General features: G+C 46.1%; 1 protein-coding gene across 2 annotated transcripts; it reads right to left on the reverse strand.

The window, feature by feature from the left end:
- Window positions 1-3035: 3035 nt before the first annotated feature.
- skila (SKI-like proto-oncogene a) lies at window positions 3036-26386 on the reverse strand. 2 transcript variants are annotated; one of them, XM_085929189.1, is made up of 8 exons: window positions 26073-26386; window positions 22052-23342; window positions 8101-8196; window positions 7562-7647; window positions 6488-6630; window positions 4990-5324; window positions 4508-4738; window positions 3036-4128 (listed from the first exon to the last, which is right to left on the reverse strand). In XM_085929189.1, exons 2-8 carry the CDS (start codon window positions 23177-23179, stop codon window positions 3862-3864), a joined length of 2286 nt encoding a protein of 761 aa, XP_085785315.1. In that variant the 5' UTR covers window positions 23180-23342; window positions 26073-26386; the 3' UTR covers window positions 3036-3861. The 2 variants fall into 2 exon arrangements, with proteins under 2 accessions (XP_085785315.1, XP_085785316.1); XM_085929190.1 differs by lacking the exon at window positions 26073-26386 and adding an exon at window positions 25881-26047.
- Window positions 26387-27004: the final 618 nt, after the last annotated feature.

The following is a 27004-nucleotide window of genomic DNA, read 5'->3' on the forward strand; positions in this document are numbered from 1 at the left end:
CGCCCTCAGTGCAACAGCGCCACGGTTGGTCGTGTGGCGGTTAGAGAATTACGCCCGGAGTGTTAAAAGTACACTACATTATTGAAACAAATGCACCACTGCAATCTAACAATAAAAAATAATTCAAAAATGTTGTTTTAATATCGATCATAGATCAGGGTTGTTGGGAGGAATTGTTTAGAATCGAAAGATAACAGCACCAGTCTGCAGTACTACAGAAAAATAGTAGCAGACATTAAAATACAGTATAAAATATATTTTGTCTTCAAATATATTAAATAATGTAAATGTATATAAAAAATAATGTATATTGCATAATACGTTATGCAATAGATATTATTCTATGGTGCAGATTGGTGCATTATTAGTAAACTACCAGTATTCCCTTGGTGCCATGCTAACACATTCACTGTTTATACATTTGTGACCAAGTGTATCCAAAGAGAACACAGTGTACTTGTGACTTGTGCTCTCCTGTCTAATCTATACACTCTTGAGCAAACCCTTCCCATTGTTGGACTTTGGCTGGATGCTTTGTGTGTGTGTGTGTGTGTGTGTGTGTGTGTGTCTGTCAGTCTGTCTGCAGGGGGCTGCTTTAGCCCCCCCAGATGGCGCCCCCAGGGGTCCATTGAACACTTTGCTCAAAGCTGTGTGTAACCTGCACCCTGTGGGCCATATGCCTCAGTTGTCCTCTTGTCGCTTCTCAAACGTGAATTCTATTTTTGTCTTCAGTTACCATGGCGATTGCAACCTTTTCAGAATCAATCAGGCTTATTGGCAGGAAAAGTTTTGTTGTCTGTTTTTGGTGGATTGTTTGCGGCCTGGCTGTGCTTCACTGGACAGACAAGAAGTGTGTGTTGTACTATTTGGAGCGTGTCCACTCACTCGGACAAACCACTTCTGTGCAGTTTAAATTTAGCAGAAAACATTATGCTCTGTTGTAATTTGTCTTGATAGTTTGTATGTGTGACTTCCAATGTCAAAATATTCCACTTTAGTTCACTTCATGTCTTGTGTTGAAGCTCTTTGGATTGCCTGAATGCTGAAAAGTGCTGTACAAATAAACTTGCCTTGCCTTCAGATGTCAAAAATATGATGCACTTGAGAAAATAAGCAGCAGGAGACTTGTGTCAATGGCTTGACACTACAGAACTTTACTTGAATTGGATCCAAGTTCATTGTCTATACACAAGGTTATATGTACAAGGTGTGAAATGAAAATGAGGGCAAAAAAAAAAAAAAAAAGGAAAATAAAACCAAAACTAAAACACTAAGATTCAAGAAGTGAGGTATTATAGAGCTAAAAAGCATTTACCGCTCAGGTCATGTACTTGTCAATATTGAACAGTTAGAGTGTCCTCTGCATAAAAAAAACAAACTTTTATATATATATTTATATTTATATATATCACAACATGAGGTAGGAGATCAGTGTCTCAAGTCATGCAAAGAACAAGTCATCACATGGTTATTGGCAATGGTCATATTCATACACGGACACTGCAAGTCATGTTTCAGCATTGTGTGGCAGCATGGGGGAGCCACAAATATATATATATATCTATAATATATATCTTTTTTTTTTTAATCTATTTTTTTTAAAGAAGTGTATAAACGAAAACACAACGAGGCGATTTGTCGCGCACCAATGATAGGATGGATGACAAAAGCATGCCACCAAAGAGGAAAAGGACAGGGTTACGCAAACTCGCCGATTGTCGTTCTTGTCGGGAATTCACATCTCTCCTGTCTTTTATTCATTTTTTTTAAGCATCTGTATGTACAGTACGCGGCGCCATTGTGTGAAACCTTAACGGGGGATATGTAAATGTCATCGTGGTGGACAACGTTTGTCCATTGGTGTTTAAAAAAAACAAAAAACAAAAAAAAACCTGTACAAAAGCCTATCTACTGTATGTTGTAACTGCGAAATGTCATTCATAGTTAAAGGGGGGTAGACTTCTCGTTCATTTCAAACAGCAGGCCCCTTGAATTGAAAATGTTATTCTGTTCATCTGAATTAGGACCCCCAAAAAAAAAAAACAACACTAATACTGAATACAAGTTCAGTGGCGTCAAGAGTGTACAAACACGCATTTCCAAGCCAGTCAATCTCACACACACAAAGACACTCATTCAACCCATCATGATTTTCAAAAACTTGCACAGGTTCCATGCACACAAGCTTCGGCGGTTCATTATTATTCAACGAGTGGGAGACAGTTTTTTTTTTTTTTTTCTGAGTGTGCGGTCCGTATGACAAACGTTAAGAGCAGTGAAACATGCAAAGAAAAAAAAATATATATATATTGTCATTTTGTTGCACACTATTATTGATGACTTTACACATTAAACCCAGCATCACATATGATCTGGCCTGGCATGAATTCTAAAAACCCCTGCGGAATAGTTATGAAAAAGGCCACAAATGTCCACATAGATGATCTTTTTTTTTTTTTCTTTCTTTGTTTTTTTAAGAAATGTAGTATGGCCTTTGGTGGATTTTATAGAAAAAGTGAGTTTTTTTCCCCCCAACTCCAAAAACATTGGCGGAAACTGCGATGTTCAATATCATATTCTTCCACATCCACTTGACAGGTTTGCATATTTTTGCCAAGATCCCAAGCAAAAGCCTTTTTTCCCCCCACCTCACATTCATATAACCTTCAAAAGATTATCCATGGAAGAAGAGTTTATATATATATATATATATATATATATATATATATATATATATATATATATATATATATATATATATATATATATATATATATATATATATATATATATTAATGGCTAGTGTATGTACAAAGTGAATAGAAATCTTTAGTTTAATATTATGTTAAATATTTTCCTTAAAGGTCGCCGTCCCCACAATGACCTGCGAAGGTACTCATAATAATCTGCCTTTGAGATGGAACACAGTGGAATGTCTTATCAATTTGCATTTGTAGCAGATGCATAAAAAGTTCAAAAGAGCTCCCCCTCCCCTTTACTTCAATTCATCCATTTTTTTTTTTTTACACAGTCACACACACACACACACACACACAAAAACACACAGGGTAATAGGGATCTCTTTAGAGGCAATAAAAAGCACTTTTTGCATGGTAACGTGACAAAAAGTGTTGCTGTCTGCCCCCTAAACTACTCCGGGGCTGGAGGGGTGTCCGAGGCTAGCGCCTCTCCCTTCCCCCAAAAGTGGCGCCCCCCTCAACTCCCGTAGCTGTTTGTCAGCCTGGGAGCGTAACGGGAAAGTAACTGCTGTCACCTGCATCCCATGTTCAAGTCAAATCGAGGGGCGGGGCTGCAAAAAGGGGTGGTAGCAGCAGCCCACGTGTTATGATCAAGAGCTGCCTTCATTTTCTTCGCAGAAAAAAAAACAAAAAACGTATTTCTGTCCCAGATGGGGGCTACAAGGGAGGGGTGGCGGTCGGATGAGTCGAGTACACCGGAAAAAGTAGCACAGTGTTTCTTTTCGGTGGTGTTTGAAGGATGCCGCAGTTTTGCGGAGGGAGGACGGCTTCGTAAATCGAGGTGGGTCAAGTAGTTGTCCTCTGTTTTCCATGACATATTTTCACGATGCTCTCAGAGGAGATGAGTGGACGCCATTCATGAGATGTGCCAAGGGAATGCAAACCAAGCAGTGCCAATGATGATTGGTGGCTATAAATTCAAGTCACATGCCAAACAAATTTAAAAAAAAAAAAAAAAGTCCTTAAATATGCTTGCTGAGAGCAGAAGGAGGAGTACCGGCAATAATAATAATAATAATAATAATAATAATAAAAAAGACAAAACTTTTCTTTGATGTTTCATTACAAAAGTCTTACAATGAAAGCAGAAGAGGACCGCTGGTTACTTTGGGGGCTCCGAGAAAGAGGAAGCGGAGGAAGGGGAGGAGGAGGCGGGCGAATGGGCGTTGGGGGGTCCGGTGGACGGGGTGAGGGGCGGCGAGGGGCTGCCCCCGGCAGGGACGGCGGCGCACGACTGGGCCATCTGCTGCTTGAGCTGGCCGATGGTACGCTCCAGGTTCTCGCGCGCCTCCCGTTCCCTCCTCAGCTCTTCCTGCAGCTCCTGGCGGTCAGCCTCGGCGCATTCAAGCCTCTGGCGAAGTTCCGACAACTGCCAAGAGAGCACAAGGAAGACCTCTTAGTGATGTAATCTTCAGAACAGCACACAACAAGCGCATAACATTCTTCCCTCTGGGCTGGCGAGGAGCCAAGGAGCAGATTGATGGCAAGCGGAAACAGAAAGCTTAAAAACAAGACAGGCAGCAAAGGGGAAGTTGGCCCCAAACAAAGACTGAATACGCAGTCTGTGTGGTCCGGTTACAATTTAGAGCAGCCCCACAATTGGCTTAAAAAAAAAAAAAAAGCCCAAGTAAGCATATAATTTATGTGGGTGTTCAAAATGGACGAGACGCACATCATTGTTGGGTATGACAACCACGACCACAATAACAACCAATTTGAAATGACAGAGTACAATTTGTCTAAAATACCTGCGCGGTGTAATGCGCCTCCTGCTGGCGCTGGGTGGCAGGTTCGCAAGCGCACGCCTGCTGCCGAAGCTGCTCCAGACGGGTCTCGAGCTCCAGTTGCTCCTGGCGAGCCTGGCCTAGCTGGCGCGCCTGCTCGCTGTGCACCGCCTCCAGCTCGGTGCGTAGCTCACGCTGCTCGGCGCTCAGCTCGCGTAGCCGCGCGGCCTCGCCGCCCCGCAACGCCTCCAGCTCCTGAGGACAGGACATTTTGTTAGCCACGTCTTATCAGGTGGAGCTCCCCCCCCCAAAAAAAGTCCAGAGTCAAGATACAGGAAGCAGCGATTTTAGGGCGAATTTGGTCATTTACAGACCAACTTTACGTTTTCAAAAACGGTAGCTTCTATGGCTTGATTGCTTGAGTGTTTTGAACAAACTTGGTTGATAAAAAGGAATTCTGATTCTAATTGCGGAGCCCTCTTGGTGTATTGGGCTTCATTTCTCACCATCTCAAGCTGCAGTTGCTTGTGTAGGGTGGAGTTAAGCTTCTCCTGCTGCCTGCCATACATCTGCATGATCTCCACCACAATCCTGTCCTTGTCGTCCTCCAGCGCACCCAACGTCATGTTCACGGCGCAGCCGGCATCCTCGTCCGCCGTCTCTGTTGCGGGCGGCGGCGATGCAAGATGAAGAGGAGGAGCATGAGGAGGGCTGCGGGTGCGGGCGGACGTCTTGCCGCTCAGGCTGCTCGTCTCCATGGAAACTGCCTGGGCTTGGCATTCCAGCTCGGCAGCGTGTTGGGATTTGGCCTCCTCGGCCAGCGGAGGCGACGCGTGGAGATCTGATGAAGGAAGAGAAGCCGGATGAAGAAGGAAGTTGGAGGAGGGGATGGGGGGGGGACAAAAAAAAAAAAAAAAAGCTCACATTTCCATCACTGCAACATCGGAATTAGGGAGGTTTAGTGCATTTTAAAATTGAGGATAAATCAATGCAAAAAATTTCCAAGACTCTTAAGAATGCGCATTGTTGGTAGGCCTCCATAATTTGCCCACCGCAAACGTTAAATTCTGACAGGAAAGGCATCAAAAGCTGCATCTTGTCTGCTTTGCCTTTTGTTCGTAGCGCGTGTGTGACATAAATAAAATGCACATACAGTACATTGCTACATCCAAACAGCAGTGAGTCGTTCTGATGGGTCGAAATGAAGTAAGATAGCACGAGAGCAAAATGTCCGCGGCGAAAACAGGAAACAAAAGAGAAGCGAGAGCACACTTGAAAATTCATCCGTCATAGCCAGTTTGACTTAGCAACAAAAAAGTTCAAGAGGAATGTCTATTGCAAGTAGACCCACAAATAAAAGACACGGGCAGTCTAGCATTTTGGTTTCAAGTGGCCATTTTTTGCATCCACGGGACAAGCGGAGTGAAGAACGTGACAGCAGACTGCGTGGGAGGCGGAGATGCGGAAAAGAGAAAAGGGATGGCAGGCAGGAGAAACGCTCGCATAGAGACAGGCTGGGAGACACGTCTCTGACTGCTATTAACGCAAACATAAAACACACACGGAAGAAGCGCAGGAAAGGAGGTCACTGATCGATAGCGAGGTAGCCCCGAGTCTTCAAGTGAAGGTCAACACATGCATGGCTGCAGGCGTACTTTGCTGTTTACATCACACACGTGTCCCTTCCATAAGCAGGCTTGTCTCTCCCGGTCACGTCGCAAGAATATTAATGGCTTGTGTTGGCTCCTCCATATGTGTGTCATGTATTTACAAACACACAGCACTCTACCAGCAGACCGCAGGCGAGCCGACCTATTACGAACAAACGCGATTGCAGCAGCAAGCTCCATTTTGGATCGGTCTTCAAATTGAGAAGTTCAATAAACTCCTCCCTCAAATCGTTGCCTCCCTGGCGTTGTCATTGTAAGTTATCGAAGGTTTAAGCTCTGTTGCTAACCAAAACAGCAGCATTATCCTGCTAATTTATGGCGCATTGCTACTGACCCATGGGGGGCTCGTCGTGGTGCGGCGCTCCTCGGCCGTAATGGTGCTTGAGCAAGGCGCCGAGGATCTCGGAGCTCATCTCCGCCTCCCTGCGCAAGGACACGTTGGGAGCCACCATCTTATCGTACGTGTACAGGTAGTAGCTAGAGAGAAGGGGGGGGGGGAAACGGGAGATTAAAAACTGATGTACACTCGGAGGCAGCTTTAATTAATTCCGTTTGTTCATAATTGACTGACTGCAGCTTTTTGTTAGCCTACTCATCATCATGAGCAAGCAATGTCACCTTTCATGGTCTCATAAAAACCTTATGAGTTATGGACTTTGCAGGGATGATATGCAACATATACACGCGGCGTAATTCACGCTGCGCGAGCCATAAAAAGCACGCCGCTGCTGAATATTGGGCTCGGTCTTATCTCGTGTTTACACCGGCTCCGCCTAAGCAGACCTTGGGCTTATCACAAATGGCCAGGTGGCACTATCTGCTTCTTTGCTCGTGGAGACCTTGCCCCCACCCCACCACACACCATCCTCATCATCATCACGAGTCGCCTTCCAGACACAGTTGGGGCTGGCACGGCGAACTAGGTTAAGCAGAAAAGTACAACAGTGGCCTGATTGAATAATGCACGCCCGGCTCATAGTCGACAAGTGTGCCGCTAATGGACATCGAACATGATGTTAAGTGCTGCGGATCTAATGCGAGATGTTCATTAGGGCTTATTGCCGCAGACGCGCTGGCTACAAACTGGTGGAGGCTGGTTGGAGGTAGTGGTGGTGGTGGGAGGGATTGTGACGGTCATGCGGTTGTCGCAGGGGTGAGGTAAGAGCGTAATCCCGTTGACGTCAAAGCATCAGCACGGTGCAGCTCGGGCCACAGCGACGTAAAGTCGCCCTTTCAACTTTTTTAATTTGGGTGGTGGTATTAAACTGCAAAGACGGTGAGAAATGCATGAAGCCAATTGGAACCACATCAGTTTTTGGTGGGTTCTCTGGTGCAGCTTTTTTTGCAAGCAATCAATCAATTTAATACACAATAAAGTAGTCATTCAGTCACTGTATGTTTGTAGTACCTGGGGTGGACCAGGGTGGGGTGTCCAGGCTCCTCCTTAATGTCCGGGAAAAGCTGATTGTACACCATGGCTGAAGACATCTTACCCTGAGGTAACAAATAAACAAACAAAAACATGTTTTGAATAGAAGAATGATTAGAAAGCGTGATTAGATGCATGTAAACGCTACGTGGAGACATGAAGCAGGAAATGGGCCGCACTGTCGGGATCCTAATCTAATAAAGTTAATATGTGCTGCCGGGAGACGCGGATGAGGGATCACCTGCAGAACACCGCAAATGTGTGTGTGTGCGTGAAAAAGAGATAATGATGATAAAGAGCTTAGAAGAGCCTCTCTGCAGCCGTGTTACTGACAAGTTACACCGAGAAGACACGCGCCATCAGAAAAAAAACGACCGGCTTGTGCGTGCGAGTGCATGCGTGGTTGTTGACCCAAAGACCTGACCCGCATGTACGAGAGAGCGGCGGGAGCAACGAGAGGTGATGGATGAGAAATTGCAAACTTGGAGACGGGTGGGGGGTGGTGCCCAGTGACTGACCTTCCTCGTGGGCTCAGCTTCAGCCAGCTTGCCGCTGGGGGAGCAAAGGTCCGCGGAGGATTTGCGAGCTTGGTTCTCCTGGTCTTCATCCGCCTTCTAGAAGGAAGAAAAAGAAAAAGAGGGGACACGGTCAAGGTTATACGCAAATATGCAATCCTAAAGTGGATAAAGCGATTTGGATAATGGATGTATGCATTGTAGTGATACGTCATTTATGACTCAAGAAAAACGACATCCAATATTTGTTTTTTTTTGCCAGACTTTATTTTAGGCCATACTTTCTTCCCCTGGTACAAATCCTGACCAGTCAGTCGTTGGCAGAGCTTGGGAGGAGATACTCGCATTGACTGCAATGACTCATCCGCATCAAGCTATCAAGATTGCGCATTTTGACGCAAATAGCTATCTCCAATTTTGGGCATCAAGACTCACGCCATTGGGATGGAAACGATGCTGACGGCAGCGCGAGAAAATTACGGAAGAAAAGCAAGAAGACAAGATAGAGACTAGATCGTGTGACAATGGAGGACAAAGGAACACTAATGACATCAAAGAGATTTAAAAAAATGAAGACGAATGTTTCCGGAAAAATGAGAGAGGTTTGTACGGGAGTGAACAAGGCCGCCGAGGAAGCTCTATGAATAAAAGAGTAGGAAAGCCGACCGGGCTGCCATTACGCGCTGGTGTGCGTCAATGTGAGGACACGCTATATATTATACACTATACGCGCGTGTGTGTGTGTGTGTTGGAGCTTTATGATTCATTATGTCAGCTTCTTGTGAGTCGTGTGTGTGTGCGCGCCGAGTAAACACGAGCGATGGCGCTTCTGCGCATGCGTGTTTTCAGCAAATCCAGGACATGCTCAGCAAGAGGCCTCAAGGAGCAGCGGTTCGAATCTCCATCCTATAATACAACTAAAATGAAATGAAAATCGACTTGGTAAAATTAATTAGGTCCCAAGGATGAGCACACGCTCAAAAATAAGAATTTTCTGGACGAGAGGGCATGGAGTGAATCATAATGACGAAACAATCATTCATCTCAGAACAATGCCACTAAAACAAGCAGGTAGCAGCCACCTGACAGGCGAGCTAACGGCTAATTTGTTTCTGTTCAGGAGATTATGGTAACACCGCAGGGATTACTCGTTCTCAATTGAGCCTTAATTAGTTCTTTCTTTGATTATGGGCACTAAATATAAATCATACCACTTACAATTTGCAATAAATGCCACATCAAAACCAATCGCAGTTTCCTATTGTAGCTTGAGAGGCAGAGCTCATCTGTCAGTTTTTTCCCGGTGGTGCTTTCCGGTTGGGGTCGTGCCGTGAGTTGTTACGATAGACATGTTCTTAGAATTCTGTGATAATTGGTGTCTGATGCTATTTATTTATTTTTTAAAGCTAAAATTCTGTCGACAAGGAACACCAATCAAGTAATGTTTGCGTTGTCAGGGATGGTGGCGTGTTCACAAAGACGCACTTGAATGTGTTTGCACATGCAACAACCAGCAGGCATACGCACAGCCAGGTGTGTGTATCTTCCTAAACTCGGCGTGTTGTGTGCAGAGCGAGGGGGCTCGTCTGTTTATGTCGGCTCCTGATTGGCTGGAGTTTCTTTTTCTTCCCTACTGCAGCAGCATAAGAGGATGGGAGGGGGAGGGCAGGAGAGACTGACGGAAAGCGACGGTGAAGCCACTGCAGTGCCGGCGGGAGGTGACAAAAACAAGAGTGGAGGAAAAACGTGGATGTTAATGACAGGTGGTTTCTGAGCTTGACCCCCGAGACAGCGCACGTGGTGCTGATGAGCAAGTTCATTAAAGCGCACACACGGTGTGTGTTTGTGTCTGTCTTTATGAGGAAAGGTCACATGACGTGGACGCGAAGGACACCGGGGCCCGTCTGTTTGAAGGTTAAAACTGCCTGACTATTGATTGGCTCATTAAGAGTAGCACTTTACCGCCCAACTGATTTGAAACGTTTTTCTTGAGTTCTTCTGTGTTTTTGGAAGGTTTTGTGGCAAAAAAAAAAAAAAAAAATCTGCCAAAAAAAGTTGTTTTGACTAAATTAAAACAATACGATTCGCTTTGTATTTAAGGTCACCGTGCGATACGATGTCAATTTAGGGTTCCATTTCTCGGATAAATGGAATTTGTTCATAAATCGGAATGCACCATGCCATAAGAAGGAAATTAGTATCTCTACGACTATATATACATCCTTGGCTAATGGCTGCTCGCGTGATTACGCGTTACCTGACAGTTGACGGTTTAACGCCTACCGCCCACTCACCCTCAGACAAACTCCCACTGCACAAACCCAGCTCATTATTCCCGCAGGTCTGCGCCGGCTTAACGAGGGTGTCTGCAAACGTCAACACTCGTGGCTCTCTCGCCGCCTTCCCCCCTGCCATGTTTTTATTAACAAACACCATGTTGTGTTAATCTGCCACCAAGTAGCACGTCTCCTGCGTGGGCCGCTAATACATGCACACGCACGTCTCCAGCCCTTTTGCGAGGCCAAACCTCGCCTTGTGACAATGCGGATTAGCATTCCGCACAGTCGCTTGGCTGACCTCTGCCCTGTTGTTCCTAATCACCAGCTGCGCCCGCACACATGAACACGCGTGCACACATACGGGCATGTACACACACGCACGCACGCACGCACGTACGTACACACACTACGCAGCAACGGCAGCAGCTCAATGAAACATACTGCCCTAGACAGACATAGCCATGTGAACGTTCACGGTGACCCATTTCCGCAGCCTCGGCATATTCCCCAGACCATTAGTACACGTGACGCTCCCGCAGCGGACAACTTTATTGGAGCAGAAAGATGTTTGTGTTGCCCAGTACTTCTCAATTATTTTCTATTATGAAAATATTACATCCCCTCCAATTCTCCTCTGTGACTCTAAATACTACGATTTGTCAATAAAATTGTAAAAAGTACACCTCTGCATCACATTATATCCAAAATCAACATTATCCTGGGGTCACCCGCCCCACCTACACAAACAAGCAACATGAACCCGGCTCAAGTTCCACGTGGATCCATACATACACAGTTATAAATACCCACACAGTCTTCCTGCTGAATGTGTAATGTATGTATAGAATACACATATATATATATATATATATGATATACATAGAAAGAGCAGTGAAGTGGAAACAAAGTATGTGCGGGTGGGGGGGGGTGCATTGGAGGACAGCTGTTGGTCAATTACAAATGAATCATGCGTTGAAACGGCCACACATTGTAACTAACTGGAACTTAAATGGTGATTAAGAAGCCGTTTGGATGCAGATTTTTATAGCTTTGAGTGATATGTGGGTGCGCAGCAGGTTGCAAGTGTTAGGTCGTAAATATGTATATATATATGGGGGGGGTCAAATGAAAGAGTAACCGGCTGGTAAAACCGTGCTCGTAAATATCTTATCTCAGTCGGCTACAATAAAAGGAAAACGTGCCTTCAGTTTGAACTTTCATCTCAGGAGGCGGACATGTACTGTAGATCTTTAGTGGTTCACCTGCGAAGATCGCTGCATGACTATAGAAGTGAAGAATTTTCATCAAAAGGACTGACCAGTGGCATTTCAAGCATGTGCTCTTTGGATTTTTGTGAGTCTACTCATGACAGACACACCAATTGTTATGGTGATTTTTTAAAATTATTTCATGACTAATGTCACTCAATGAAACTCAACACTGTCACCCGTAGTCTCTCTCCCTCTTGGCCCTTAGAGCCCATTCAAGCGCTTGGCACTCAGGAGGAGGTCAGTGCAGCAGACATTTTTTTTTAAGCGTCTTGTCAGAAAAAGGAAGTCAACTTTTATTTGGGTGCACTTTTGCTGGAAGAGTCGCCCGCAGAGACGTGGTCACGCCCTGTCTGCTTTCACCACATCCTGCCGCAGTCCGGCGGGCCGCGTCAGACGCCAAGCTGTCGAAATACACGCTTCCTGTCTGAGATGCTCGACGGCGTAATGCGCGGAAGGAGCTTCTTTTTTTACCTAACCGATCTACAAGCTGGGTTGACACATCCTGTATACGTGGACTATTTTAAAAAGCGTTGCATCAGTTACTTGCCAGCAATGCAAAGTTGCCTGCCCATTGCCGGCTGTTAAAAAAAAATAAAAATAAAAAAATCAAGCACTACAATGCAAAATGGTTATTTGTGCTGGAAACAATATGGATATATTGTATATTTTGTCAACTGACTGTTACATAGATAATAATAATAATAATAATAATAATAATTGAATAATTAACAATAATGCCTATTATATTTGCAAAAATAATACCTTCAAATGGAAAAGAATAAAACTGTAAAACTTCTTCCACATAATACATTTAAAAAAGATTAAAAAAAAAAAAGAATATCTGCCTGTGTTGCCATAGTAACAGGGCCCCTAATAGATTTCAATGATTTCACCAGTAACACTATTTCTCATGAACGACTGGATGTATTTGGCTGAAAAATCTTTCTCTTTCATGAATGGATAATTTGGTAATATCAGTTTATTAGTCCCAAACCTGGAGACACAAAAAGCTCACAACTGTCTGCTTTACACATGATGGTCCCACCTGTCCCACCCAACACACACACACTCATACACACACGCACAAGGTCTTAATCCAATAAGCCATTTAGCCATGGACTGGGAGCGGTACTTTGTTTTAGCAGCCAAATCAATAAGAGCCCATGAGGGAAGCCTGTAATAAAGTGAGGCATTTAAAAGAATACACTTTTTTTGGGTGGAAAATAAGATGTTGGGGGACTTGATTAGAATATCAAAGGGAATTGAACTTCACCTATTATTTCTGTTGTACCTACAAGTTGAGAGGACGTAATATTAAAGGGAGCACTGAAAAAAATAAAAGGCAGTGAGTTATATGTGAGGGAAAAGTCGGAACAGGTGGACAAACAGGAAGCAAATGGAGACAGCAGACAGGTGAGACTGATGTCATGCGACTTGATGTCTGTGCACGCACCCAACACACACACACACACACACCCTCACGGATAAGGAGTGTTTTATTCCCGTCCGATTAGCTCTGGCTTCAGGCCCGCTGGCACAATTTTGCGCCACATGGGCGCTGTCTGGACCAGGGAAGGGAAATTCTAATAACACATGAAAGCTTACAGCAGCCTCGGGCCAAAATGGCTGACGGTCCTGTGTCTTTTCAGGCATGGGTCCTTGAGACTTTTTTGCGGGTTGCCTCAAGACAGACACGTCTACTACATTGCAATGGGGAAATTGGCTTTGGGGGCTGAATTTTCAAAACTTTCTGGACAATGCCACCAATTGTAAATGAAAATGAAAAGGCCGATTGAAAGCAAAATGGCAGACCTCCTGACTTTTTCCTGCACTGGTTTTTAAAGACATTTTTAAGGGTCTGCTCATGAATATATGCCTGCCAAATTGCACTTTGCTAAGCAAAACTGGAAATTGGCGCGAGATTTTTAAAACATCCCTGACGATGCTATGAAATGTTAATTTTCATCAAAATGGACACTTCAAACCAAAATGGCCGACTTCCTTCGCCTTTTCCGTTGAGGCTTCTTCAGACTTTTATGTTGGTCTACTTATCATAGACATGCTGACTAGCTTTAATGTTGCCAAGAAGAACTGCTGCTGCATTAAAATCAAGGGCAAAGAAGAGCCTTTGCTTTTAACTCACGAAAGCTAACAATATTTCATTATAATCATCGCATTATAGTTTTTATACATTTTGTATTGCCTTCGGGGGAATCAATGCCATTTTTACAAGACGACCTTGTTACATTACATCCTTGCTATAACTTGCGGGTGCCTGAGGAACAGTGCTCAATGTCTCGCTACTCTTGGCTTTACTGCGGCACTTTGATTTTTATTTTCCTATGATCTGTCACATAAATAAAAAAAAACTGCCTCAATCAATTTCTCGACTCATCTCCCATCCTCCCTTTCTCACAGTCAAATCCCGGCTTCTTTATCATAACACAACTTTTCTTGGAGTACATACTACGATTTTTTCTCGTAACTATGACCACTTTGTTGGCGGAAAAATGTTGACAGCATATTCTTGCAATTCCATGCCTTTTTTTTGGGTCGTGTTTTAATTAACTTGGAACGCAAAGAAGGAAGGCGTTGAAAGAAAGCAGCCGTTCATTTATTTCCTTATAAAATGACAAACAGGAAGCGTTAGGTCATGTCTCATTTTGCAGCTGTGGCATGATCAGATGAGGAATTATGCAATTAAGACATTAATAATGATTAAAATAACGATAATAATGACAACATGCCCTAATTATGAGCGTCTAGACGGCAGAGCGCAGCAGGCGGTGATGTTTGTCATTCCTGCGAGTGATTCAGACAAATTATTTGACATCATACTCACCACCGATTGATTTATAGGAATTCATATCATAGCATTACTAATTGGGGAGCATTCTGACAAGAAGGTCCATCTGTCGGTTTGCTTTAAGTTTAATTGGACATTTGAATTAATTTTATGAACTTCATTTGCAATCGATCATTAAGAAGTTGGTCCATGATATTCAATGAAATGATCGTCAGCAGCTAAGATTTTGCTTTCCTGGTGTCGCCCCGGATACAAGCGGTCAGGGACTCACCTGCGCACACACACACACACACACACGCACGCACGCAAACATCACGATGAAAAGAGCCATCAAACAAGAGTAGGATGACGCAGTCGAAAGACAGACAGGCACACTTCATGAAAGAGGACGTGGAGAATGAGGCCAGTGGGCTCTTGTCTTGTCTATGACTGTACTCGTCATCTGGGCCAATGTGGACGTAAGAGTCTGGAGACTTTCGCTGCCAGAGAACACTTAAAATAGAAGCAAAAAAAAAAACTCAGAGAGGACGGAACAAGAGAGAGCCCGGCGAGAAGAGAGAAAGACAGCATGAGAGAGCAATGTTGCTAAGCAGACGGCGAGCCAGCACAGTGAAAGCAGTTCACTCCACAAAATGGAGACACTGCCCAAGCCACTCTGCAATAAAAGATACAAGGGAAAAGCCCTCCAAAAACATAGTCAGGTCCTCCCTCGGTTACTCGGATGGTAGTAATAGCCGTTCTTCACAGAGGATAAAGAAAATGCGGATGGATGGTCTCTTTACATATGTTGCAGCACTATTTGTGTTCCGATATCACAACACACACACGGATGCTAATTATTAGCCAGTGCAACTATAACCCATACTATACGTTAGCATTGAGGTAGCGGCAGCTATGAGGTTGGCATTCGAGACACAATGTGCAATCCTCGATCTTATTTTCGGAACCGATCACCCTCATTAAAGCACAGACAGACCAACAACTCTTCACACAAACATTCACACCTACGGATAATTTATATTGGGAGGGTAATGTGAGAGTAAGAAAGAGGGTGTGTGTGTGTGTGTGTGTGTGTGTGTGTGTGTGTGTGTGTGTGTGTGTGTGTGTGTGTGTGCGTGTAGGCTCTCATCCATATTACATGCAGCGCTTGTTTGAAGCCTCCACTGCTCCTCTGTCTATGCATGGCTAGCTTGGCTGTGCAACCCCCCCCCCCCCCCCGACCCGCCTTACTCCCCCCTCACCACCAGACCACCCAGCACCCCTCAGGCAGGCCTGTCTCCCTGTCACAGTAACACGCACGCACAGCTCCACTGCTGCAAATCCGTCTCATTCTCCTAAAATGAGCTCAAGGACTAACAATCACTCCCAGTGTGCTCATTTCAGCTAGCCGAATACGAAAAAGTCCAATTGTACAAGAAAGCAAGAAAAAATGATTTCTTTTTTTTTTTTTATAATAAAAAAAATAAATAAATAACGAAGTCAAATATCACAGTGGATCTTGTTTCACGGTCAGCCAAGTCACTTCCTATATGCACGTTGAGGCTTGTTGACTATAAATGATTGAGTAAATGATTTGTAAATGCGTCCCCGGGCTGCTTGTAAACACTCGCCTCTTTAAACTTTGACGGCAGTGCCTGCGTGTCTGAGTCACTTGATAAAATGTCATCAGGGGTTGAGTCATCCGAGTCAACATACCTGGGCGGCGAATCAAAGACATATCAGACTGGGATCATGATCAATGTTTTGTCGAGACAAAACCGCAAAGCGACAAGAAACGCACGGTCATTTTCCTGACAATTTTTATTTTTATGATGCATTCCTACAGGGTGTGTCTACACAGCTGCTTATCTTCCTGTGTGTGTGTGTGTGTCTGTGTGTAGGGGGGTGTGCGTGTTTGTCCTTAATGAGGGATGTTATCACGCTGAGGTCAGCGTCTGGCCTCGTGTCCTTTTTACCGCCGATGACGAAGCAGCCGGGACGGGGATGTGATTCATCCCGGTGGATTCGGCGGTCGTGACAAACTGGAAAATGTCTGACATTACCAAGTACGCTTAGCTTATCACAGCGCTCTGCTTAAAATGGCCGCCGCAGAACGGTGACGTCCCGAGCTAGAGAAAGTTAACGACAAAAACGCGACTCCGATTCTTATTTTGCTGGATCTCTGTGCCAAAGCGGCGTCAGTGCTCGGCGTGTTTATGCCGCCGCTACTTCACCTGCAGTGTGACGCTGTCAGGGGAGTCAGGGAAGGGGGTTGTGCGCACACGCAAACTTATTGCTTCATTGCCCTGCGGGCTCCAAGCAAGCTCATCTACATCCTGTAAAAAGAACCGTGTTTCCCTACGGATGAGCCCCAAAAGTCGTTCAACTCCGCATGCTCTTTACGGGTATTTTCCATGGAAGTGGAACAAAGGTAAGGGGGCAACACCAAGGTGAAATTGAGAAAGAATGACGACAAGCAGTCCAAAGAGAGACTATTACAGAACATACAAAATAAATAATAAGACTAAGTGGAGCGATGGGGATTTCCGTAATGGCCGACTACGACTCTGGGTTGTTTGCAGCATGTATAATTGATGAGCATGATGTTCCGGCGGGATCCGTGACACGCTTTTGATAACCGTCAGTGGGGATAAAATATTAGAGGGGGACTCTTAAGTGCCCGTATGATATGCGGCGTACATGCGCCTATGGAAAAAGCGCCTCTGGTGTTTCCATCTTCATTAATCTGCGTTGGTTGAGCGAGGGTGGAGGGGGGGAGTCTTTCAAATGCAAACGCTGGAGTTCCGATTAAAAAGACAACCTACTCTTGCATCTCCCACAGAGACCAGACAGACAACACTTCACTTCCTCGTCAACAAATCGATTCATTATTGCTGACGAGATTTCTCATTATTCAGACTATGCGCAAAAATAAACCAGATGAGACTTTTGATGTCTTTCGGCCATGAATGTTAAACAAAAAAAAATGAAAAGGAGCAACTACAGCGGTTATCTAGTGTGCTTTATTTCATTAGCCTCGTAAGATTGAGTATCATAACCAGCGTAAAGCAACCACGCCAATGTCTGAGTAGCCCATTTATTATTATTTTTAAATAATTTCATGGTGTGTGGAAATTCATATAATTTGAAGAATGAGGTTTTAAAAGACGCCCACCGTGTGTAAAAGTAGCAAACCGCTCTGGACTTAGGTGTCACAGTCTTGTGAACATGCACACAGTCTGGGAGTGCAGAGTTATTTTAGAGTCTGGAACACATTTGGTTGTTTGTTTAGTCTGCGAGGCAGCGGGCGAGGCTTTGCTCTTTCTGACCGACCGACTGACTGACCTCACGGACGCCGCGGCCGAGCTCGCAGCACAAGCCCTGACATTATAGTCTTCCCCTTTCGGCGAGTCTTTCGGGGAATGCTAACCACCGGTGCACTTTAAATACGGCGTGCCGACGGGTGAAGAATGGGCGTTTGCTTCCCGGCCCGATTGTCAGCTGGCGCGGAACTAATCCAAGGGCGGGCAAAACTGAAGGCGAAAGTTCACCAAGCGACGACTTTGGCCTTCCTCCAGTGAGCGGTGGGGCTGTTGCACTGCTGCCATGCTGGCTGCCTCTGACCCGATGGCCACATAGCGGAGACCCCGCGGGGGCCCCTTTTCCAAAAACAACAATTCTCCTAAAACTGCGAAATGATTTGACGGTTTTCATTGTCGCTTAAACAAAGAAAACAACATTTTTTCTTTCTCAGCGCTGCGACGTCTTTAGCTTTAGCCTTTTGTGAATTTGGCATTTCTCCGATGAGCGGTCAAACCGTTGCCCCGCTGCCATGCTGGCTGCCTTTGACCTGATGGCGACATACCAGAGACCCCCCTAGCTCAGAGCAACCCCCCCCCCCCCCCCCCTCAGCTACCTCGGAGGGGCCTCCTTTGACAAGAGCAAGCAAAAACAGGCCAGGCTTGTTGTGCCTGGCGCTACGTGCAGACTGGCTTCAAAGAAGCTGCTGTGTATTCAGCATAAATGGATAATTGTTCTTTGCAAAATGACATGAAATATGGAGACGGACATCCCGGGGAGGAGTTGGGAAGAGTGTGCGTGTGGGGCAGGACAGAGCAAAGCGGCGTGTGATTGGCGGGCCGAGTGGGCTGTTGCAGGCTGGGCGAACGGTTCAGCCGGGGTCTCGGGGAGGTTAATTTTCAACCGAGGAAAGATGAGCCGAGGTTTGGCCTTCCTTGGCCGACGCTGCGGGCCGTCTGGCCAGCCGCAATAAGGACATAGCGGCGAGGTTAACTCGATTGCAGAGCGAGTCTCAACATGGACCGCAGTCGCAAGTTGGTTTCAATCGTCTGTTTCGTCTTCTGCCAACGCATCCATCCGAGGCTGATCAATAGCCACGGGCTTCTGCACTCGTCCGTTTCGCAGATACACACAAGCGACAAGCGCTCCCTCCGCTTACGCAACGGTCGACTTATCGGCTCCTTTCGAGGCTTATTTTGTTACTGTGGGCCAATTGGGGCCTGGGGGGGGGGGGGGGGGGGGGGGGAATACAGTGGAAATGTGTCTGGGACTATTGACTTGTTTGTGCATGTAGACATGGAATGGTTTCTCAGAAAATTAGAACTATACTTCTAAATAAGTTTCCCCCCCAAAGTATTAGAGGACTATTTTCAAAACAAATTTTCCAATAAAACTACTTTACCCCTGTAATAATTTGCACTTTTTTGGGTAGTGAGGAAATCATGGTCATTAATGCAACACAAGTGACAATAGTTGGGGGATTTTTTGTTGTTGTTGCCCTGTTCAGTTTGCGAACACACGTGGGCGACAGCTGAAATGTCTGAGTCTGGACGTGGAACTGCGCAAATAGAGTTGGACGTGAGCATGGAACAAGAGTCCGTAGAAGAGGAGGAAGAAGAAGAGGAATGATTAGCATGATGGCTACAAACCATTTAGATGACGCCCGGGGAGAGAGAGCTGCCGACGGACAGACAGAAGAAAACAGCAGATAGGCATTGAGTGCGGCTACGTCAATGCAGTAATGAAGTCACTGGCTTCCAAACAGCAAATAAGAGAGATGCAGCTGTCTGCCGTCTGTGCCGCAGACACTCAGTCAGGATGGTTGGGAGGAAGGGGGGGGGCTGTTCTCCCTGTCTGACACTTGTGACTGAGCCACACATACGCACACACACACACAATTCCCTCACCGCTTTTATGTCGGCGAGGCTGAAAATATCAGGTCACAGCGTCTGACTCTCTGTTCAATGAAAACAAAGCTTACGTGACAAAACTATTTGCCACGTGTGACAAGATTTAAGACACAAGAGGTGCATGATTGCCCTTGGCACAGGTCCGCTAAACTGGAATTTCTTAATTGAAAAAAAGAAAAAAAAAAAATCTATTAAAATGCTCTGTTTTACTTTTCTCTCAAAAAAGTACAACAGGAAAAAAATTCTAACTTTTTTGCTGCAATAAAATTTTATTCTCTTACAATTTCTATCATGTTGACATTTGATGTGAAATTATGACTGCTACCAGAATATTTTTGACCCAATTCCCGTAATAATATCATTGCCTCGCCATAAAGTTACAACTACGATTTTCTTTATTTATTATTGTGAAATGGGTTCGTGTGGATGTTGAGTGATTGCCGAGCCGTCATTAAGAAGACACCACAAGTTAGATAAGTGGCGTGTGTGTGTGTGTGTGTGTGTGTGTGTGTGTGTGTGTGTGTGTGTGTGTGTGTGTGTGTGTGTGTGTGTGTGTGTGTGTGTGTGTTGCTTGAGTCTGTGTTTACATTAGCAGCGCTGCGGAGCACAGAGTGCTGTTTGTACAGCATGGGGGGGAGGAAGGAGGAGGGGGGGAGTTAACTGCGTTTTTTCAAACCAAACACCCTAAGCAGGATACGGGACTGGTCGCTGGCAAAGAAAGTGACAACGTTCCAAAATGCTCCCCCTTGTTTGAGTCTTTACTGCTTGTAAAAGCCGCAGTGTGCAAATACGGGCCAAAGGGAAAAGGGTTAGAGCAACACGCCAAAGCCCCAATAGAAGCCAGTGTGAAAAAGTGTGCGGTACTATAAGATGCCTGCCTGGCTTCCACCAACATCCACTGGGATGTGGAAACTGTGAGTCACCGCCACAGAGGCGGCGGCAGCTGAGCCGGCGGCGGCGGCGGCGGATGCGGGAGTCTGGAGGATGTTCAGGTTGACAGACGCGTCCGTCTGCCTCACTTCCTGTTCAAACACACGCTTTCAACACGCACGTGCATACCAACGGCCGACGTTCTCGGCAAATACTTTCATACAAACGCTCACATCCGCTCTTTGAAGAACGACTTCCTTTTATTAACTCCTCTCCAGGAATCTGGGACTGATCAAAAGGTGCTCAACAGGGTGATTGCGGGCCACATTTGGACCCAGGCACTATGTATTATTTCACTCTAAAACATCGCTTATTTTCTTTTCAACAACTAGTTTGATTTTTTTTTTTCAACTCGTAAAATGTTTTATGGTCGCATTGTCCTTTTACAATACTTTACAACATTTCTCACATCTAATTCAAGCTATGCAGCCTTTCAGGTAAATAAAAAAAAAAGGTACAATAACAGCCACAACAAAGGCTTCAATGTTGAATGAGTGAGAGAGAGAGAGAGAAGAGAGGAAAAAGACATTCCACGGAGAGACAACAACACCTGACAACGAGGTGAGACGAAGGCTCCCGAGAGGCGACTTAAGTATGAGACAACGAGCTGCGACCATGCATCAGGTAGCGCCCGCTTAACAGCACCTTAGCGACGAGGTTAGCGACATCGTCTCACACGTTCATCTGGAAGGGCTGCGCTTTGTGCGCTGACCTTTGTCCGTGCTTCGAGAATATCTACTCGGTCCAGAAGAGGAAGACAAATGGGAAGGCAAGACGGACGACATGTGTACCATAAATCACAACTGAAGCAGACGGGGAGTTTTCAAATCTATGTACAAAAAGTCTTGTGTCCCCTTCACACCATTTATAGAGGAAATCTTAACCCTTTGTGGTTTAAATAAATGCATGCTTTTATGGGTAATGATTGTACGATAAAATGTCACTCTGACCGGTAACAAATTGATATTAGCATGGCTAGCTAATTAGCGGGTTACTAGAGCTGCCTCAATAGTGACTCTAGAGGTTTTATGTCAGTTGTAGACAAGCTAACTCATAGCCGCTGGTTGCAAATGTTAATTTCAAGACCGTCTTCTAGAATATAATTTACCGAAGAATGACGTGGGTGGCGCTCTCATAAATGTTATGTCGTTTCATATTTTGGACAGCACAAGAGCCTGCAATGTACTTGGTGGCGGTGTTTGGTTCTGGCCTTGCACTTTATGAGGTTCGTGTATTGGCCTTTTGTTCACTGACATTCCCAGTGACCCCGAGGTGACCCGAGGGGAGACAAATGATGCACTTCCCCTTTAGCTGTGACCAGCTGGCCTAACGTCGTCTGTCTGATGAGGCCACCCGGCCCAGACCTTTCGCACCAACACAAACAGTGCGACAGACTACAACTGTGTTCGGTCAAACACTGCCAGTTTCACAGCTTCAGTGCACGACGACGACGGCGGCGACACTTAATGGAAGACTCACCTTGTCGAGCGTCCTCTTGAGCTGGTAGTGGAACTTGCCCTTGACCTCGTCCAGCAGCCGCTTGAGCTCAGCCTCCTCGGGCGAGCCTTGGTACTTCCTAGCTAGCTGCAGGTAGCAGGGCCACTTGGCAGAGTCGAACCCCCAGTGGCAGGTCCTCTTGTCGGGCAATTTGTGCGAGTGCATGACGAACTTCTGCGGCGAGAAGAGCAGGTGGCACTCCACGCACTGGACGCAGGGCGCCTCGGGCTGCGTGTAGAACTGCGGCAGGAACAGGCCCTGGCACTTGCCCAGGCACTGATGCTCCACCTGGAAGCCCGCCTCGCTTTCCTTGAGCGGGCCCTGGCCCGACAGTTTGGCGCCCAGCTCGGCGGGCAGCGCGGCGCCGGGGCGCAGCAGCGCGTTGCACAGCCGCTGCGCGTCCGTCAGCGTGATGAGGCCGCAAGACGGCGCGTTGAAGGGCAGGATGCCCAGCACCTTAAGGATGTGCAGCTGCTGGGCGTCGCAGCGCGAGCAGTACACGTAGAGCTCGTCGCACACCGTGTTGATCTGTTGCAGCGAGAAGTCGCGCAGCACCGAGTTGAGCACCTGCGGCAGGCACAGCCGCTTCTCACCGCCCACCACGAAGCAGGAGATGGACTCGCCCTCCAGCGGCGAGTGGGTGAGCTCGGTGGAGCTGTCGCAAGGGACCAGCAAAGGGCCGCCTCCCAAGACGGGAGGGGAGGGCAGCGGAGGCATGCCGGCGTGGGAAGGCTCGAGGCCGCTGCGCGCTGAGAAGGCGGCCGGCCCTCCGAGGGAGCTCTGGCTGCTCAGCGTGAACTGGGCCAGTGTGTGTTTAAGCCCTGGGCTCAGGTCCAGCGCTTTGGCCGAGGCGGCCGCATGCAGCTCGGCGTCGACGCCCGCGTCGCGGTGGTGAAGCTGCAGGTGGTGCGCCTCCTCCACATGCTCCCGCTTCACCTTGGCCGCCTTGTGGAAGGACTCCAAGCCGCGGCGTTTCAGGTTGATTTCGGCCATCACTCGCTTCTTGATGGGTGCGTCCTCCAGACGCTCGCGGTACAGGCGCTTCATGCTGCCCTTGAAGGTGTTCAGGCCTTTGAAGGAGCTCTTCAAGCTGGTCTGGGTGCTGGCCATGTCTGAGCGCTCGCTTGTTGTTCTTGTCTCTTCCTGTCTGGCTATTTGGAACAACTCCTTTTGTTGATCCTGTTGGCTTTTTTTCCCCTTTATTAAATTATGCTGATTCTCCGATCGATGGACACACGCATGATGAAGAGTTCTCGAAGTTCCGATGCGCTTCCTGGTGAATCAAAAAGAGTATGTTAAAAAATTAGGAGAAAATCCCCAAAATACTATATACACTATATACATTCAAACAAGCAACTTTACAGCAATCAAAAATACAATCATTTTTACCTAGGAATTAAATCTCTTTTTCCTCAAAGAAACTCAACTTCTAGAGAAAAACATTTAGCACACATTGTACTTCCTATCTGTATGGCTACATACAGAAGAATCAACAAAATTATCAAAGAGCATGAAAGAGCCCGCGAAGCTTTTAACTACTTTACGGCTCCTGTTGCGCTGGTGGGGATTGACGAGGTCAATGGCTGTTTGCGTGCACCGCTGAGCCAAATGGCCATTAACATAGTTCACACAAACACATGGAAGCCTCTTGCAGCACTTGTAATTGAACCCGGGGTGGTATATTTGTGTGAGTGTGTGTGTGGAGCGAAGGAGGGGTTGAAATTTGCATTGGATATTTTACTTCCCCCCCCCCCAGCGAGCCAGTGAGTGCACAAGTGTTAATCCCGACAAGCAACTCCAGTGGACCAGATACAACGGCTGCCGCTCCCGTTACTCAATGCCGGCCCACCGCCCCAACATTTGCACTCTGCAAGTGAAAGTGCTTCTGCATTTAAAAAAAAACAACAACCATACTGTGTCTTTTGACCGCATGCTGGCTCCATCAAGTGCATGAAAAACACTCCATGAACGTCTTAACAGAAAAGCCCGCTCCTCCCTCACAGCTTGACATACAATAGTGTGGATGTGTTTTAAAGCAGGACTTATCATGTGGAACAAGGAAAACCCAATTTACAGTTGCTATGTCTTTCATATTAGGTTCAATTCAACTAAGTTCAAAGTCAGACATAATATTTTTAAGAAATTCAAGTGACTTTTCTTAAGGGGAAAAAAACATTCTTTGAAGAAAAACTGCATATATTTTTAGATAAAAGCGGTGCTTTGTTGATTTATATTTTTTAAATTAATAAACTTCTTTAGAGGTGAAAGTGAGAAGATTCTAACTGTGGTCGCATCATCTTGGTAACATTTATTTTCTCACCAAACCATTTGCTTCAGAGCAAAACAAAACAGTCTAGAAAGCTTTTCCCACGTCTGGTGAGGGCCGGTAAATGCAACGCGGGCCATCGTGGGATTGCCAAGCATTACCGTCTAGGACCAGGACAAGATTTGGTCAATCCGTGCGTATCAAACTGAATGGCTCCAATCACAATGATAATCCAAACTGTGATCGGATTGAAGAAATGTTGTCCATGTAAACAAAACATAGCCAGTGTTTGTGAAACCAAGAAATATACAATTCAGATGACTTAGTTCCTTCCATCCAGTCTGCCTGGAATCCTATAAAGCTATCTTTAAATATACTGATACCAACACAAGGTCACTTCCACTATAATGTGTGCGTCCATGTCAATTCTTAAAATGTTACTGCATTTCTCTAAAGACAACTTTTTAGACATAACAAAACCACAATACTCATATTTGAAAACATTAGAATACCATAGATCAAAAATATGAGCCAGTAGAAAGGATAGTGTTTCTGGTTGACTGTTGGCACATTTCGTATGAAATTGAAAGCGATTCGCCTTCCCCATTGCTGGCAGATGAATGTGTATGTGCATGCCTTTGCACATTTTTTCACGGAGCTTTTCCCTCGACTGGCGCACTGCTTCTGCGCAAAAGCCCGACCTTGATTCCGCAGCCTGGTTGATGTTTGCGAGCGTTTTAATGTCATAATGAACCGCGAACACATGTCAACATGAGCTTCGCGGTGGGGTAATGAGTTTTGCTCCAAGGGTGAGGCGCTAAGTGGCGGTGTGTCTGTGGGGAGGGGGGGGCAAGTGTCCCGTAAACATCTGCATTTGGGGATCATCCAATAATGACCAATCCAAGTCCGATGCACCGCTTCGTTGCTGCAAGGACGCCGCATAGAAAAGCTCTTTCTCCAGTCTTTACCCCCTCCCTCCTCCCGCCACGACTGCGCTGGTATGCAGACAGCGCCGATAATGACATTCACTGTCTGCACTCCCCAGTCTCGATCTGAGGGGAGCCGCCACCGCCACCACCACTACGACTACTACGGCCATCGCGGTCGGGTCTGGGGCTTCACTACGAGCGGAGTGCCCCCACTGTGTGTCGCCGTGGTCTCCTTCACCACAGCCGACACATTCGACAACCAATAATTATAATAATAATAATCTTATCTTATGTCAGGCTTTCCTAAACACGCTAGGGACGATTGATAAAATAAAGAAAAAAACAAAACCAGAGACTAATTTATGCCATGAAAATGCTAGTTGGCGAGCTCAACCCCTTAAGACAACACTCGGCTCAGCTTTAAAAAAAAAAAAAAAAAAGAGCAAAAGTGGGTTATAACAAGCGAGCGACGCGATAGTTAGGGCGGCGGAGAGAAGGCGGAAGGTGGCTGACTCAAGAAGCCGAACGCTGTCGCGCCAATTCGACCGACTACGAGTACAATATACACTGTAGTGCGTTATCCGGAGGTCGAGCGAAGAACGACCGACGCACTCACCTCCCCCAGACGGAGAGCGACACGGCGGGCTAAGCCGAGCTAGCTTCACCCCCTTTCTGTCCCACCGACTCTCACCCTTTCACAGTCAAACAAATCACTGCGACACTCGATCATACATATGAGTCCCTCATTAGACACACACAAAGGTAAAATGCATCAAATACATCCATAAATTATGGTTGTAGCACTTGCCTCGGTCCGCTGGGTCCTCACTCGCCGTGGGTCCTCTCTGTACTGGAAAAGCCTGGCGGCGGCAGCGCAGCGTCAACAAGATGAGGCTACACCACCACTACAGCCCTGTGACGTCACGCCGCATCGAGGACTATAGGCGGAGACGTCATCACGGCTACAGGAAACGATGCGGGGGTGTCTCTCTTGCTCGCTGTCTGTCGGTCGGTCTGTCTGTCTGTCTGTCTGTCCGTCTGTGTGCCGTTTCCACTTCGCTGCTTTAGGAGACACGTTTGATTGCGGCGGGATTATTTAAAGGGGCCATGTTGCAAGCGACTGGGTTTACGAGCGTCTGTCATCTCTGTACTTGAAATGTTTCTATTTTGAAAAATTTCTTTTTCTTTATCAATTTTATATTTATAATGTAGCTTTCATACGTCAATGCAATTTTAAAGGGGAAGTCAAGTCAAAAATGTTTGACAATAATAGGTTCTAAACTGCCCTACTAGTCTAATTCCTTACAATAATAGGTTTCTAAGCCGCCCTACTAGTCTAAACTCAGAATATTTACTATCAAAGCTCTTGTTGCTTAATAAAACTGACATCCGGAGGGGAATTTTTCAATGTCTATCATGAGTAGACCAAGAAAAAAAAAGCCTCAAGTGCCCCCTGTTACAATCTATCATTTGAGATATATAGAGCACACAGTGACTGATGCAACACATGTAGAGAACACACTCTCTCAAACAACACTGTGGGCTGTTTTGCAGCAGCTGCTGGGATGTGACAGCAAGGTCAGCAGTTGTATTATGAGAGCAGATGTGAGTACAGCCCCCACCAACAACAAGAGGTGAATTGAGGGGGGGGGGGGGGGTGGCATTGATTTTGCTGTAATAACACAGCTACAAGTGCTTCGGGGGGGGATGCCATTCATCTGGTATGAGCACTAATGTGAT

This window comes from Syngnathus leptorhynchus, chromosome 14, assembly GCF_054491065.1.
Source record: "Syngnathus leptorhynchus isolate UIUO chromosome 14, UIUO_Slep, whole genome shotgun sequence".
In the NCBI taxonomy this organism is placed as follows: Eukaryota; Metazoa; Chordata; class Actinopteri; order Syngnathiformes; family Syngnathidae; genus Syngnathus; species Syngnathus leptorhynchus.

What these genes read in the sequence shown, in the direction of transcription:
- skila (XM_085929189.1), bottom strand. Translation starts at nt 23,179, where the DNA reads ATGGCCAGCACCCAGACCAGCTTGAAGAGCTCCTTCAAAGGCCTGAAC. An exon ending in CCCACCCTGGTCCACCCCAG is followed by an intron (nt 6,631 to 7,561) that starts GTACTACAAACA and finishes CCTTCTCTCTAG; the next exon opens with CTACTACCTGTACACGTACG. An exon ending in CCACGACGAGCCCCCCATGG is followed by an intron (nt 5,325 to 6,487) that starts GTCAGTAGCAAT and finishes TTCCTTCATCAG; the next exon opens with ATCTCCACGCGTCGCCTCCG.